Raw genomic sequence first — 16,781 nt, 5'->3', positions numbered from 1 at the left:
GTACAATAACAATCATTAGGTGCCTTAGGTGCCTCCCCAAACACGAAAATTGATTGTTGATGGTGTCAACACGAGTGATGCAAAAAATCATCACGTGACAATGTCACCATGTGACATTATCATGACGTCACATGATGATGTCATCAGATGACCTCGTCGCTTGGTCAAATGTGGGCCAATTACGGAGGAAGTACAAAACAAGGTGAGGTGCAGAAAACTTTCGGAGGGGGGCATGGGAGGATCAGTCCATGACAGGGAAGAAAAAGAAGATGGCTTTCGCCTTCGAGTCATCTTGGGCAACTGCAGAAGGGACCCTGTGAGTTTTGCTATTGTACTCAAGCACCAAATTGGTGAGCGCTACCAGAATCGAATTAGGAAGTCCACCGTGAAGGCAAGGCTGCTCACCGTGATTAACCTGTAGTTAATTAATTCATTTGCTAATGTAGATAGCATCTGTAAAACAAATACAGAACAGCAAGAGAGACGTACGCTTTGGTCCTCTGCATGGGTTTCAGCTGCCCATTGGTGGTGTATGTGGCCACAACTTGAGCATGCATGATCCCCAACACCAGCATCATGGCTATGGGCGTCAGCACCTCCGTTAGCGTGTTCTCCTGCGTGCAAATTTACCATGCCTCATATACGGAAACAACGCAGGGAAAATAAAATCTGTTAAAAGTTGCGCTTCATCCTGTAAACAACTTTTGTGTGTGTGTTCTCTTGATCTTCCAATCAGAACACATTCAAGGTCAACATGTGCCATGAGCATAGGTCGGCAAAAGGTGTGGAGCTCAATCAGACTCATGCAATATATGTTGCCTTTAAGGCTCACTTGGACTCAGACTCACCAAAATTTTCCTCATCTGGAGTCACTCGGATTCACAAACACTGAAATTTTGCTTAACCGGACTCACTCTGACTCAAGCTCGCCAAAACATTGCTCACTCGGACACAGTCAGACAGACTCACGGCTCAATCCGAGTCTGAGCAACTCTGAGTGAGTCGACTCATGAGTCCATTAGCCTGTAATTAACTTTTTTTGACCATAGTGTCAAGGCTCCTTTTAACATCACTATTTCGCCTTGTGATCTCGTACCTTCAAATACGATTATGAACAGTTACAATCCAGTAAGGACATTTTTATCGAAAGCGATTACTCCAACAAGATATCTTTATCAAGAACTTCCCGTGAAAGATTCTGCCGGAGGGAGGTCAAACCCCCTCATCCCACCCTCCTTGTAACTCACGCCTCTGATCAATAAATATTGAGGTGGCGTATGACCGTTAGTGCTTTGAAGTATGCGTGAGTAGATGCGAGCATAAACGTGAGTCGTCATAAGGCTGATAGCAATGCTGAAGTAGAGTATATAGAAGCATAGGTCGGCAAGAAAATGTGGAGCTCACTCAGACTCACTCACTCACAAAATATATTTTGCCCTCAGGGCTCACCGGACTCAGGCTCACCAAAGTTTTCCTCATCTGGACTCATATTCCTGAAAATATTACTCACCCGGACTCAGACTCACGAAAATATTACTCAGCCTGACTCACTCAGACTCATGGCTCAATCTGAGTCTGAGTAAGTCGACTCATGAGTGAGTTTGCAGACTTATGACCACAAGAAGGTCGTTTGGCGACACAACAACAGTGAGGGACAGAAGAGCACCGTACCAAGCAACAGAAAGTTCTGCCGGCATCTCTACAGGTAGAGACTGTGGTTGCAACGTGCAGTGTGTTCGAGATTTTCACAAAATTGTGAGTGGCTTCACATATACCAGAGGAAAGTGCGAGAGGAATTAACAATTTTGTTATTACTGAAGCGCAGAAATACTGAGCGAAACGACAGAAGACAAAAACAAAACTCGATTTGCGGGGAGTCAAACCCCCACGCTCGGCGTTACAAGTGCAATGCTCCGCTGACAAACCTACAGCGATAGCTGCTGCGTCTACCCCCCCCCCTTCATTTCTACCAGTCGCATTGGAATTCCAGCAATGCAAGTTAACTTCTGTAATTCCCATCACTGACCTCACTGACCTTAGCCCACCAGATAGCAGCATCGCGTGAAGATAATACAGGCTGCACTAAGCACAATCTGTCTCGCACCATGACAGACAGTGTCAATCCACAACATGTGCATGTCGACTCCTAATCAAGCAGGCAGCGACAAGCGTTGGAATTGCTGTGCATCACAGGAATATCTAAGATTGATGGTGCGCCTACACTTAATTGTACTAATTGACAAAGAGATTATATTATCGCCACATTTGAACATTGCATATTCATGGACTAGTCGGGGTGCATGCATACGACTTCGCCTTTCTCCCTCATTTAATTATTTCCCTTTCCAAAGAAGCGCATATATTTGTACCGACGAAATAAACACTCATGTTGCCATCCAGCGCCAAGTTCTGTCTGTCTTTCTTGTCCCGCTTGCTCGCGCTCTTTCCCGACATGCAGCCATGCCAATAAGCTCAAGTTCAAACCCTTTTAAAACAGCACGTGTGTTTACAGTAGCAATTTCAGTGTTTACAGCAGCATTTGAAGCACTTGGCAAAGGGCGTTGCGTCTTTGTCGTTATCTTCCGACTGGTGCCGTTGAAAGCTTTTACTCCCAATGGCGCATGTCCAGATTGCAGCAATAGTGGAAAGTGTAGCCAAGCTTTAGACAAACAGAGAAGCGTAGGCTTACCGCGATGAGAGCATCATCTTGCGATGAGTGCAGGCAGAGAGAGCCCAGTTGTAAAAAATAAAGGACGAGAAGAAACACGCAGATGCCGGTGCTCGTCTGCTGTTTCCACCTGCAAGTAGACAAGGCCCAAACAACCTTGTCAAGACATTCAGTTGTGATCCAGCTTTGTAAATACAGTCTAACTTTCATATATCAAATCTGAATGGGATCACAAAACAGTTCTATATATAGATAATATAGATAACAGGGGATATTGCAACTGCTCAATATATGTAATACTTTATGTGTGCATTCGATACATGCAGGTTCGACTGTAACATGCAAAACGAACAGTTGGTGAGGCTCTGTGGTACAGCGAGATCACACTGATACGATCCCAAGAGGAGCCATAAAATGAGCTGTATCATCAAAAAATCTTACTATCCAGCGCATGAATCAAGAAGACTAATTGAGTCTGGTCGTGTTCATGTTCCTCTTTAAAGCATCAAAGGTAATGCAGCATGTTTTAGTCATTAACTTTAAGTTTACCATGAACATTTTACGACTGGTGCGCAACCAGCCCATGTTGTACAGTGGCATGCAGTAAGCTTACAGGTCATGCCAAATGGTCGCAATGTTTACAGGAGTTTCAGAAACATTAACACCCAAATTAAAGGTATACATATGGTATTTATAGTCATAACAAGATTAACTTTGCTCACTCTAGTTGCCTCCATGGGAGCTGCTTGCAGAACTGTGATCCCGTTCATAGTAGATTTATAATTGTAAAGCTGGCACGTCACTCTTTTTTTAATTTTCCGATTTGCAGCAATTTCTGCCAAAAGGAAATAATTTAACAGCCCAAAAGAAAGAAATTTGTTTTTTTGCAGTAAGTGGATTGCAGTATTGTCTTTTAAATGGGACAAAGTGCATTCAAATCAGTGCTATAGATGTCGAGAAAAATGACTGATCTACTCCAGTGTATTTACGTAGGAGCCCACGAGGCACTGGACTAAGAGTGGCATGGATCAAGGGGTGGCCACACATGGGGAGGGGGGACAACTCCCCCCCCCCTTGAAAATTTAACATACGCCTCACCCCTGGAGAGAGGGGAGGTTCAATCGACATTACACGAGTGTTTCAGCTACAGCTACATCTTTCAAGAATGACCCCTGGGCACCCTCGCCCTCCCATCCCCTTCTAACCCCCCCCTCCTCCCCCGAAGGACCTCTCTCACTAAATCCACACTCCGGGGGGAAAAATCCTGGCATTGCCCCTGCAATGAACTCTCTCAAGGAAAACAATATACTGCAGTTCTTTATAACAGCAGTTTGTCTCCACGGCATGACAGCACAATCTCGTCTTCACAAAAAAAAAAGAAAAAGGAAGAGTTAACATGCCACTTCACACTTCCGTTCTGATAAGCACCTCATGTGCATAGAGAGAATGTGCTATCAATGTCGACACAGCATGACGCTGCTGTAAGTCGTGTCCGTGCTCGCCATTCCTCATTGTCGAGTATGTGATAACAGATAACCACAAGGCCACACAATGGAAGGTGCCTTGTGTGCTGCGGTGCAGCTGTACCCTTGGCAGGCACACTGTTGGTGTAAGAGTACTAATATCAGACGGCACATTCCAAGGTCGACAACGATGAAATCTCACTTGAGATTAATCCGTAAAAAAATAGGCCGCAGATGTCACAAAGCTACCGTACTATTGGGAACGTACCAGCGTGCTGTATAATGTTTATCTCCTGACCAGTGGCTTAGCCAATAATTTTTTTTATGCGAGGGAGCAGACTGTTGACCCAAAATAGGAGCTGGGCTGGCAAGTGTTGTCACGTGGTGTCGGTATCACGTCGTCAAGCTTGGTATCCTACCGCACACAGAAATTTCTAGAGGTGCAGGTGGCCAATGAGCCAATAGCCTGACTATGCTCCCGACCCTGTTTAATAAAGAATTATTTCCTATATACTCAGGGTAGTAGCTTAATGGCTAGGGTGCTGCCCTGTTAAGCTCAAGGAATTTAAGGTTAAATTCTCGGCCAAAGTAGCCAGATTTTGATGAAGGCGAAGTGCAAAAACAGCTGTGAATGTACGTAGATTTAGGAGCATGTTAAAGAACCCCAGGTGATCTATAAATTAAACATAATCATACCATGGTTCACTGACATTTTGGCCACGAGATTGGATTTTGCCTCCTCTTAGAAAGAGGGGCAAAACATCAGCAAAGTATGTAGCTTCTCCTATGTGCTTTTATACAGTCGAACACAGGCATATCGAATCTGAAGGGAATCACAAAAGAGTTCTCTAGATAGGTGATTCGATATATTGAAATATTTTAAGGCAAAAGCCTTAGATGCCTCATCAAACGTGAAAAATGACAGGCATCCCGCGTTGGCGTCTCCCTTCGGCATCCACATGGGTGATGCAAAAAATCATCATCACGTGATCATACCTGTGACGTCACCATATGACATCACAGATACGCAAAATTTGTGACATCATGGTGACGTCACACGATGACGTCATCACAACCATCTCAGCTTGGTCAACAGTGGGCTCATCACGGAAACAGTGCAAAACGAGGTGAAGTGCCTCTGATCCTGGAGGCAATGCAAAACCACATTAGGTGCAGAAAGCTTTCGGAGGGTGGCAGCGCGGGCACAATACATCGACTGAGAAGAAAAAGAAGATGGCTTTCGCCTTCCAGTTGTCTTAGGTGTGTGTATGAGGGACCCTGTGAGTTTTTATAATCACAACTATATTCAAGGGGATTTTACGACTGTTCGATATGTACAATGTGGGTTCGATATATGCAGGTTCGACTGGATATACAAACGTGTATATTGTGACAAACGCGAGAGGGAGATGGAGCGAATATTTAAGTTTATTTTAGTAGACAGATGAGCCAATATTTTTTAAAAAACTACGATTATTACGAATTTGACTCGATGGTGTTGAGATGCCTGCAAGCGCGAAGAACTCCACCGAATGCCAGCATCTCCAGCAGCCCACACTTACCAGCTGTAGTAGAGAGGAAATAATAAAACTCGGACGACTCCATTGGTTGCTAATGCGAGCCAACTGTTTTGCGGCTTCGACTTCTTGAATGTAGAACCTAAAACGAATGAAATCACGGCGTTAGGTGACGCACTCGTCAATAATAGGCTGCTATGACCAGCAGAGAATCACCGACTCGCTGCAAACGACCTAGTTTTCATTAGCATTCAATTGTTATACTCTCTTCATTCTAATGTTTTATACACGAACGCTTATACAGTTGAACCCGTTTATAACGAACTCAAAAGCGTCGCGAAAAGTGGTCGTTATATCAGTAGTTCGTTGTATATGGACTCGCCCTTAAAAACGTGCGCTTAGCGGCCAAGCCGTTTTTTTTCTTTGTGCACTTTTATTAAAGTGCTAACAACCCCTTCGGTGACAAGCTAAGCCTTTTCGCGTTGTGAAGCGACGCCCGCTGCGTGCTCACGAGTGAATTAACCGCCTTTGCAATGAGCTGACACCGTTTCACCGAAGCGCGGTACCGCGACGTGGAGCCGATCATCCCTGCCTAGTTGCGTGCAGCGTGTCGCCTACTCTGCTCGCGGAGTCACTGCCGGGCCGCTTGCTGTATGCCGTATGCGCGCGTTTGTACGTTCCTCGTGCTTGCTTCACTCCGGACCGTGCACGGGTGCGGCAAGTAGCCTGTTCGTTCAACGCGGCGAAAACAAGCATTTTGCGAGCAATGCGCACTCGACGTTTCCGCGATGCTCTCGCGGCCCTGCACGACAATGCGCGGCGCACTTCAGTTGTCACCTAGTCAAACACGCAGTATACGCTCGCTGTCAGTGCATCGACCAGGGCTGGGCAAAGATACATTGAAATTGTATCGCGATACGATACAAGATACTCAGGCAAGAAGTATTTGAGATACAGATACAAGATACTTCCGGAATAATTGTATCCGATACGATACTTCCCAGTCGTATCTTAAGATACTTCGTTACATTTGCAAATTTGCTCTTATATATCGATATAACGAAGCAGGAAACGCTTATGAACAAAAATGTTTAATCGGAATTTTCTTAACTGCGACCAACTTTGTTTAATTTTGAGAAAATATCCCCAGATTTCTGTCTTACTGCTCAAGATATATTCGTTTCCTTCCGAAACAATTCAGGTTAACATGAGAGCTCTTTATATGCTGCGCTGTCAATGGTTCTTGTTTGACACTTTTGTAACTAATGGGGGCCGCTTCTCTACTTGCCGACCAGCTAGCGGGTTGCTATCTGAATATAAGAACGTCAATAAGAAGCCTCCGCACGATGGCGCAAATACTGCTGTGCACTTCAACCTTGCCCGTAAGAGTATTACGGTTTTCGCAATACCGGATCACCCAAAATGCAGCAACAACGCTGGTAGCGATATTTTTTCGTTACGCATCATGTTTACATTGAGGGCTTAAAACTGCAATGATTTGTATATTCTACTTATCTGCTGGCGTAAAGCTTTCGTTAGCAACATATTGACTAACGTGCAATCTTTTGAAATTTCTTCTCTGAGAGAACTAGTGCCGTCGAGAATTGTCTCAGGCGTATTGTAGTGGCACAAAGCGTTGCAGAATACTACTGCTATTGTTAATTATTGCTCCGACTATCTCGTGATTTGCAACAGCGAAAAACTTTACGGTGACCTCAAAAAAGAAAACCAATATATTTTAGTCAAATAGCAAGGCGGTTCCGTATAAATCACAGTGAATACGTTTACAGTTCGTTTCACGTAACTATAGAATCAAATATCTAAAAAAGTGGTTAAAGGGACACTAAAGAGCAAAACGATTTTTCTCGTATTAGTAAACTACTCTTTCACGATATCAGGAACACCATGCTTGCTGCGAAAAGACTCTTAGTAAATGAGAAATCGCGCAAAAACAGAAAGTGGGTGGCGACGCCACCTTGAAGTTTCTACACCATTCGCCGTGACGTCACATATTTTGACGGCGCCTACTTGGGCCTACGTAGTTCCTAAATGGTAAAAATGAAGTACACTGTCCTCTGAGGGAGCCATAGAGTTAACATACCAAGTTCGAGGAAATTTTGTTGAGCCAATGGCGCCAAAATACGATAAGTACACATTGAAATCCATGACGTCGTGCGTGGAGATTATACCGCGAAATTTAAAAATGAAACTTGGAACTTCATTTTCCCCTTTATTGATACACCTATGATGGTGAAATTAACGGCATTATAGTGCTGAAAGTACAACTTATCAATCTAAACCGATTCATTGTTTCTCTTTAGTGTCCCTTTACCCGCGACTGAATGAAACCAATGGAGTATGGCTTATCGTCATGTGGCGCTCCTCATAATGTTTTATATTTCGCTTAACTGGCTGATTAACTGAGGTCAATTATGATTAACTGAAGTCAAAAAATGATTTTTAATATTCATTTACGACCAAGTGGGTGCCATCACGTCGTATAGGGCATTCCAAAACGACCGGTCCAATTTTTGGTGGCGACGTACATTCTGCGTGGTGATTTTTTTTCCGATTTTAAAGGAAAGCGCACGAAATAGCAAATGAAACCACGTGACTCCGCCGCTCGTGCGCTACCCTACTTCAGCGCTCTGAAGCGTGCTTCGAGCATAACAACCGGCGCGCGAACTGTCAGCATATCGAGGACGACGGCGTTTCCTTGCCGTGTGCGGTCGTCAGAAATGTTGACGCACTGTGAAACCGATGCATAAAGCCACGGCCGGTTATTTCGCCATGGTCCACGCGTCGCTTGTTGCGCTCGAAGCGGATTTGAGAGCGCTGCAGTACGGCAGCGCACGAGGGAAATCACGCGTGGTCATGTTTCGCGGGCTTTCTTTTGATGTGATGCAAACGGAGGACAGAAAAAATAGCACTCATGGTGACAATCAAATTATGATCAAAATAACTGCTTGAATAATTTAGCAGGAAGAACAAAGGTACAGTACACCAAGATATCTTATGTTACATACGTAAGTGCTTGTTCTACGGCATCTAGCATCAGCACCGGTGGAGTGACAGTATTTAGAATCTCATTTGGATATAAGTCGATCTCATCGTATGTAAGTCAAACTTACATCCATGAGATATTTTAAATCGCTGTCGTGTGAAAGCCGCGAGACGCAAAGAAACCCCATTCTTGCATTCCTCAGACTTCGCTGTTACCGTAAAGACAGACGACCTTTTGCGACGAGTTTCGGGACGCAGTGAACCTTTTTGCGATGGAAAGTTATCGCGGTTATCACTTTTTGCATTTATGCCTTCTTGGGTTCCAAGGCATTGTTTGGTTCATCGCAGGCGGTCGTAGCTGCAGAGAACGGCGTCGGGAAAGGTTACCGTGCGAAAGCTGACCGCAAGGCTTCATGCTGTCTACTATTTTTTCTTCCTCACTGCCATTCTGCCACTGAATAAAAAGGCTGGAAAGTGAGCGACCTCGCTCGCAGCTTCCGAAATCTGCGTGCGGTGCTTGCCGATCTAGGATATCTTAGTCGCAAGTAAACTGGCGCGAGGCACGCGCGAGCGCGCGCCCCTGTCACGCTTTAGAAGGAATGTTTTAACTTTTTTTCGCTTCGTGTGCATTATATTTTTTACCGCGATCGTGTCTGAAGTGTTCGTTGTAAAAGTAGGAGGCTTTGGAAAATGTTCGCTATATGTGGACGCAGCTTCAATGGTTAGCATAGGAAAATCGTAAGTGCACCCAAATATGGTCGTTATAACCGATAGATCGTTATATGTGGGATTGTTATAAGTGGGTTCGACTGTATTATCGAACGGCACACGAACGCCATTGATATCGTCCCCTCGAGGCGCAGCGCCCACATATGTGGACGCTTATTTTTGTCAGTTCTTTGGACTAATGGCGAAGAAAGAGCAAGACACACTGCGCAAAGGACGAATTGAATCTCCTTCACAGTCAGTGTCCTGACTTAACCTCAATGTGCTGCATATGACTACGGCCGACCACTTTAGTGAAGGCACTTCGATGTTCTACGGCTCGATCGACACGTAGCGTTCGAAGACCCATTTCAAAAGTAATACTTCTTGCCACTTTAAGAATACAACCAAAAACAAATTGCACATGCATTCAACTCTTTTTACGTAAAAATGAAACGCGACTGACTGCAGAAAAATCAAATATTTAATTACATGCTAGTTAACATTACTTACTAAAACTCTCACAAAACAACACACCACTTAATTTTCTTTCTTGGAATGCAATATTGAGTGCCTCGGAATTATGCTGCGCGAATTTGACACATTTGCAGACGGTCGATCACAATTCATGCCTGAAGGGGTCACGATCCATAATCCACTAATGACCCGATAAAGGCATTTTTGTTACAACACATGATCCAATCAATATCTACTCTATCTGCAATGGCCCCTTCTCCCCTTCTTTCTTTCTTTCTCCTTACTTTGCACTGTGTTTCCTCCTCTCCTCCTCCACTCTTGAGGTTGGAAGAGAGTGAGAAAAGCATACATAGACATAACGCTAAAAAACGCAGCTGCTACCCTCACAAGGACAGACCCACTTGTTGAAACATCAGCTACCACGACATTTTCTGTTGCAAGAATTTTTCGTTGCTTCTGCTCATGTCATTCTAAAAAAAAAAAAAAAAAATTGGCAAAGCTTGCACCAAGTCGCACAAGGCTTGACACAGCGAAACTGGGCGATTCTGAAGTCTAGTCTGGTTGCTTCTAGGTTGTTGCTAGGCTTTAGCTAGGTTAGTCATGACACGAATGTTCAAACTCCAGAACCAAGTGTTCGCACCTCTCATAGATCTGCGGGCATGCCGTCATTGGCGCAGGGCTTCAATCACTTCGGGCTCTTCTCGCAGCCACCATTGCCATTCCCGTTTTCTAATATGGCAACTTCGCACTAGTGGTGCCAAGTCTTTCTATGTTTTTATGTCGTTATTCGCATTACTTCTCACTATTTTTCTCTCTCTTTCTTTCCATAGCTTTCTCTCTCTCTCTTAGTGAACCAGTGGTGAGTAATGGGATTTTCTCCTCCTTTCCCTCCTCCTCACACTCGCATCCCATCCACACCCACTTGCTACACTACACTATACAAGGCTATGCTATGCTAGCGTGACTTGATAGTCGACTGGTTAGGACGCTTGCCTTCGGATCGAGGGTATGCGGGTTCGAATCCTGCCTTGTGATGAAATTTTTTCGGCACAATTTTTTCTCTTTCTTTATATCTTTCCTTCCATCTCCCTGCTTGTTTCTCTCTTTCTTTCTCTCTTTCTCTCTGTACTCATTTTCAGGGTTATTACAAGCCACGCCGTAGTGGTGAGTAGTGAGATCTGCCCAAATTATGTGGCACATAACCGTTCATGATGATACTTTTCTGATAGGCCGCACACACCAATTACGGCTAGCTTAAGCAGATTCGCTGTTAAAAAAGTGCTGCAGAGATTTTAAACACTGAGGCCACAAATTAATGGTTGATCAACTAGAGTGCAGTCAAGTGACACCGCAAGTAACATGCTGTAGAAGCGTGAACCATTGGGCTAGTTCGTGTGACAGTTCTAGAATCAAGAGCGAAAAACTTTTCGATGAAAAACTACACCTATGAAAGGGACATGGGACTGAGAGGAAAGTGTCGTTCTTGTCAGTCTCGTGTCCCTTTCGCCAGTGTAGTTTTTCATTGACAAGTTTTTCGCTCCTGATCCTAGAAACCGCAAGTAACATTCTCCGCTTTCACTGAGGCCACTCGGAAGTGTGCACTTATTAAAAAAAATCGGAAATGGAAAGAAAAAAGATAAGGGTACCTACCTCGAACTAAGTCAATGTCGATAAGCTCTGCCTTAATCCTGGCAGTTTTTTTAGGTATTGCATTGACACCCTGTAAAGGCAATATAAACGGCAACGATAAATGTAAGCATAATATAGAGTGAACTGAAAAGCGTGAACGTTCACTGCTGGCGATACAAACGATGACAACCAATGATGAAGTAGACTTACTCTCAGGATGCGCTGCTCTAAATTTCTGCCCCATATGTCCTTGTCGTACGCACCAATCTGGGTGAAAAATCACAGTGGTGTAACCAGAAAGCAATTCGAGCTGCGTAAGATCTATTCCGGTCAATGTATTAACCGGAATTCGGCCAGCACTAACAAAATAATACGTCATTCAGGCAAGCTGCACGGAATTTCACATTGGCTAACTTTGTTATAAAGCAGTTAGTAAAACTTTTCTTGGGGTTGAATCACTGTGGCCATGTGTTGGTGTCCGCCTCCAAAAAAATTTTTTGTTCGATCCCATGTCAATGGGGTTTGTTTCACTTTGGTGCCTCCATTATTTTGTTATGAGTGTGCAGTACACCACAGAAATCTTGGCAAGGCCAAGGGGCTGGTAATGGCATGGCTTTCTCATAAGCGGCTTTCAAAAGATGCACTCAGCAGACTCTAGGTGGTGCCAGGATTTTTTTACCGGGGTAGGGGCACCCCCCAACAAGTGAGTTTCTTCCGGGGGATAGGAAGGCAGGGAACTTATGCTTTGTGTTTTGACTACCTATGCTTGCTCATGGGGGATGGGAAGGAATCTGGGGGGGGGGGATGTTGCCCCATCCCCCCCCCCTGATGACGCTCCTGCTGCGCAGATGACACATGCGCGTGGTGATGGTCACTATTATGTATGTTTAGGCATGTCACTTCTGACGTTTCAGCACAACATTATCTCGAAAGTCATGCCGAGGAGTCGTGTTTTGTATCACGTAAAAAAATTATTGAAGGGCCCTGGTTACGTGCTTGTTACGCGTCACTTCCAGTGAGCAGCAGTGGTGGTGTTTAATATTCATTAGTTTCAGTATCAAAAACAGCTAGTTTTGCTAACGCTTTCTATCTTCATCTTGGACGTCAATTTTCGCGTGGGTGGTTTTCCATATAGACGCCATCTGAAACTAGGTAGGCTCTTAGTGCTATCTGAAATTTAGTTGCAGTTGGCCTTTAATGCAGTTGATAGATAGTATTAGTTTGTCTGTAGGAAATCATTTGCGGTTTGTTAGGTTAAAGGACCTTTGACAGTGAAAGTTTTGTTTGTGACTTTTTTATTGTAAATTGTAGCTTTGTGTCTGGTAATCCTGAAATTAAATCGTAAATGCTCTAATGCATCGTATAATTAATGCTAGTGTCGTTAAGTAAGAACAATTTTGCGTCAGTTCCAAACGCCCACCTAAATACCATAAGAAACTAGCACCCCACAGCGGGGGAGCGCACAAGATCACGTGCCCTCAAGATTTGGTGCCGTTGAAAGCGCATTTTTCAAATCAGGGCCCCGCGCATGGTTAAGAATGAAATTATGCGAGTGCTTCGGTATACTAAGCGCATGTCCCCTCCACCCCCCCTCCTCTCAGGAAAAAGAAAAAAGCATTCCTGGACGAACTACGCTGAGAGCAACCCGACAACAGAGCGAGAGGGGTGACGAACAATAGTCCTCGCCGGGTGCCAGTCGTGGGATTGTGCGTGCCCCGCACATCTTCTCTGATGTCGACAATACTTGCTTTACTCGTGGAACTTCACACGGAGCCTCGAGCTACGTCACACCAGTGGCAATGTCGTGACGTGCTGCCAACTCACAGGAGCACTCACACTTACTTTAAAACCAAATTAAAATAGCTTAAAGCTACAGCGTCAGGCACAATCAAACAACACAAACATCTTGAGGCTTCAATTTTGGTGTCAGGGGTCCTTTAACAGAGAAATATACAGCAACAATCACGCTACTGGCAACATCCGATGATGCCAAGTCAAACCAGAAACACGCAAAGCTAATTCGGTGGTGCGTAATACGTTGTACATAACTACTAGTACAAAGCATTGGTAGCAAGACAACTGTTAGCTTGGATTACTCTGATGGCTTTCCATTAACAAAAACACTGAAGTGACGAAAAACATTTTTCAGATGCATCGTAGTTGGACAAAATGCCACAAGATGCTGCTACCAGCTTTGCCACTGCCGTCCGCGAATCTGGTAGCCCCATAATCCGCAAACGGTAAGAAATTTGCAGTCAAAATGGAACTCTCTAATGTAACAAACACGCAGTGCATCAGTGACACACTACTCTGGACTGTCATCATGGTGGTCACAAACACTGTGTTTGCAAATACAGTGCAGAACCCTCTAAATGAAGCTTGCTGAAACAAGAATGTTGAGACAGAATTAGGTCGACAGCTGCTGCAGACAGTAGTAGTCTAACTAGTACCAATGCAAATAATGCTCGATTGTCAAGAACACCTGTTCAATTCAAAAGGGCACTACTGCATCGTTGACAGCAGCGTTAACTTTGCTCATCTATACTTTCTGCACACATGTGGTGACGAGAACAATGGAATGGGAACAGTGTGAGGCACTTATGCTTGCTCGAGTAATTCATTGTTTAAGCAGTTTACTGGAGCTAGCAAGTGAATCTGACAATTCATTGAGAATAGTAAGAGTTTTGTGGCTCTGTATAGCTTCAATCATAAACGGCTCCACTAATATAACAACCGGCGAAATGTCACTGTTCCAATTGCAAACTCCTTTGGTTCGAACACAACGAACGCACAGTATTCCTGGGCAAGCTTTTTTGGTGAAGCAAACATATTTCTTGCACAGAATAAAAGAATTGAATCAGTGAAACTGAGCACACTAGCATCGGCTTTTCACACAATTAACGACAGGGCTCAGAGCTAATTGAGATAAAATATCACTTTGCGAATTCTGCATCTGTAATATCAATGCAATTTATTTTCGTTTTCTTTTGACTGGAGTTTCTTGAAAGTATTCCTTGAAATAAAAATGTAGACATCCAAGCATGCAGCAGTAGGTAAAACGGTTTGATGCGCTGCTAACTAGTCAAACTGCAAGTTAAGATAACTGCTTGCAGGTTGTCTTACAAATGTGCAATGAAATACTAGGTGAAAAATTAAGGAATTGATTAGGCAAGCTCGTTCATCACATTACGATACATTTTTTTTTCTGGTTCCGGACAGATTGAACCAGTTCGGTTATGTACACTGGGCCAGTTAAACAGCGATAAGTGAAGTGAAACGGCTCAGTTAATTACTGTTATATATCTAGCTCGTGCAGGTGTTTATCAGCTGTCTTGTTAAGAGATTTTCTCCAATATACTTAGTCTACTTCATAACGTCTCCTAAAATACATCGTTTGCTGCATTTTAATTTTAATTTGTCAAAAAAATTTTAATGCTCACCTTTTTCTGATACCATACCAGCGTGTCATCGAGCCCCATATCATTATCCGGCTCTCAGCATTGAACCCACCTGTGTGAAAGATAAGGCAATGATGCAATTAACACACAATTTTATCAGCTCTTCATTACAAGGTGGGCACGCTGCCACGGCTAGAAAGACATTGCTCGTTTAGAAAAAGAAAGAAAAAGCTTTCGCAACGCTCACTTTGCGGCTGCGCCATGTGACCCCCACCCTCCTTTCTTCTAAAATCGTTCTGCTAACAATCGCGCTCCTTTGAAGCGCAGCAACCGGCATTGCGCAATACCAGCGTGGTGTACGAGCGCGCGCGCTTGGCTTCGTTCTTGGCGTGAACTTCACAACGTCTCTACTACGTCACCGGGTTAATTTTCGCTCGTCTCCGAAAGGTGTACGTGAAGGCCCGGAGGCACCTTTCGACCTGCGCGACGTACAAGTACGTACCGAATACGATCCCGGAGAACCTGAAACTACAGCTTCGAAGTTTAGTCGAGCTACAGCTGCAAGATGCATCATCGTGTACTGTTACAGCTGTGTACTTGGCGCAGCGGTCTCTAAAAATGGGTCCCTTGCGCAACGATCGCGGGTACAAAAAAAACGTACTAACCTTCACTGCAGAGCGTCCGAATCAATACTAAACGCGTGGGAGAATTCCGTTACCTAGATACACGGACGCGCTAGCTTCCAGGAGGGTGTTGCTACCTGACCGGGTTTATTACGACCGATGCGTGAAGATCGCACAGCTAGAAAGACAGAAACTGCGTCGTTCGCAGAACAAAAGCTGTCACTTAGAAATATCCGTCTATGAAAGGGGGAAAGGGTCTACCACGAGGGATCAATCAGCGAAACGCGGCCGCGAGTATTTTACTCTTTTTTTTTTTTTTACTGCTACGGAAATGATTTTTCGGCGCAGTTTTTTCTTTCCAGTTCGTCCATACGTGGACCTGTTCTTGTGATCACAAAACGCGCAATACCGAGAACATTCCGCAACTGCACATACCTTAAAAGTGGAACGGTTCACCGACTCAGCACATCGACTGAAGCGATGATCACTTTCATTTTTCTCCCGATTAAAATGAAATTCTCTCGATCGCTACATGCGACTCGTCGATGCGTTCGGCAAATAGCTTCGGTTGGGACCAATCAATCAAGGCGACTTGAACTTTGAAAGGGACGCGGCCGACGCGGCATTGAAGGCAATTCGCAACCGCGATCAAGTCATCCGATCAGTGATCAGCGCAGCGATTGACGACTGCTCAGATCTCTCACCTCGGTCGAAACCGCAGTCTCCCAGTGATCACAGATGTATCGCCGAAGCAGCCCCAATCTTCTATCGACGTAAGCAATTTTACGTAGGCGACGTCGCACTAGTCTCTCAGCTGTTTCAGCTGACTGGCGATGCGGACCCGGCGGCTGCTGCCTTCGTGCTCTCGTCGATCCTGCCGCACTGAACCACGGCGCTGCGCCGTCGTGCATCAAAATAGACGCAAAAGAGCGCGCAAGACACGCCGTAGGAAACAAGGAGACGGGCTGGAGACGGTGAGGAAGGACTGGTTGCCAGGCCAACCAGGCCTTGCCTGGCCTGGCCGAAGTCAGCCGGCGAGGGGCACCCTCGCCATTTGGCTTCCCTCTCTCATTCACGACTTCAGGCGTGCGAAAGTATAGCATGACCACTCCCGGTCATAGCGGTACAAATTTACAACCATGCGATCCGCTGGAAATTAGGCAGCGCTGCAATCGCATGCGCAATCTTTATTAAATGGAGGAAGGCAGTGAACTCCACGTTTCTGGCTGTAATGAAATGTGATTGTGCGTAAACGGACGTGTTTTACAAAAGTGTGGGTAGGGAAATATTGTACTCAT

The 16,781-nt window shown here is 44.7% G+C and overlaps 1 protein-coding gene across 1 annotated transcript in view; it reads right to left on the bottom strand.

The window, feature by feature from the left end:
* The window catches only part of LOC119374318 (protein phtf), a 53,975-nt gene extending 37,512 nt beyond the window's left edge, over positions 1–16,463 (bottom strand). Inside the window, exons 1-7 of the mRNA XM_037644395.2 lie at positions 16,188–16,463; positions 14,903–14,972; positions 11,673–11,729; positions 11,484–11,553; positions 5,694–5,790; positions 2,690–2,798; positions 490–614 (exon numbers count right to left, since the gene is read on the bottom strand). Of these exons, the coding sequence (XP_037500323.1) occupies positions 490–614; positions 2,690–2,798; positions 5,694–5,790; positions 11,484–11,553; positions 11,673–11,729; positions 14,903–14,941 (497 nt within the window). The 5' untranslated portion in view covers positions 14,942–14,972; positions 16,188–16,463. The remainder of the gene's footprint in view (positions 1–489; positions 615–2,689; positions 2,799–5,693; positions 5,791–11,483; positions 11,554–11,672; positions 11,730–14,902; positions 14,973–16,187) is intronic.
* Positions 16,464–16,781: the final 318 nt, after the last annotated feature.

Source organism: Rhipicephalus sanguineus, chromosome 11, assembly GCF_013339695.2.
Source record: "Rhipicephalus sanguineus isolate Rsan-2018 chromosome 11, BIME_Rsan_1.4, whole genome shotgun sequence".
Classification (NCBI taxonomy): Eukaryota; Metazoa; Arthropoda; class Arachnida; order Ixodida; family Ixodidae; genus Rhipicephalus; species Rhipicephalus sanguineus.
This window is presented reverse-complemented; position numbering and strand designations above follow the sequence as displayed.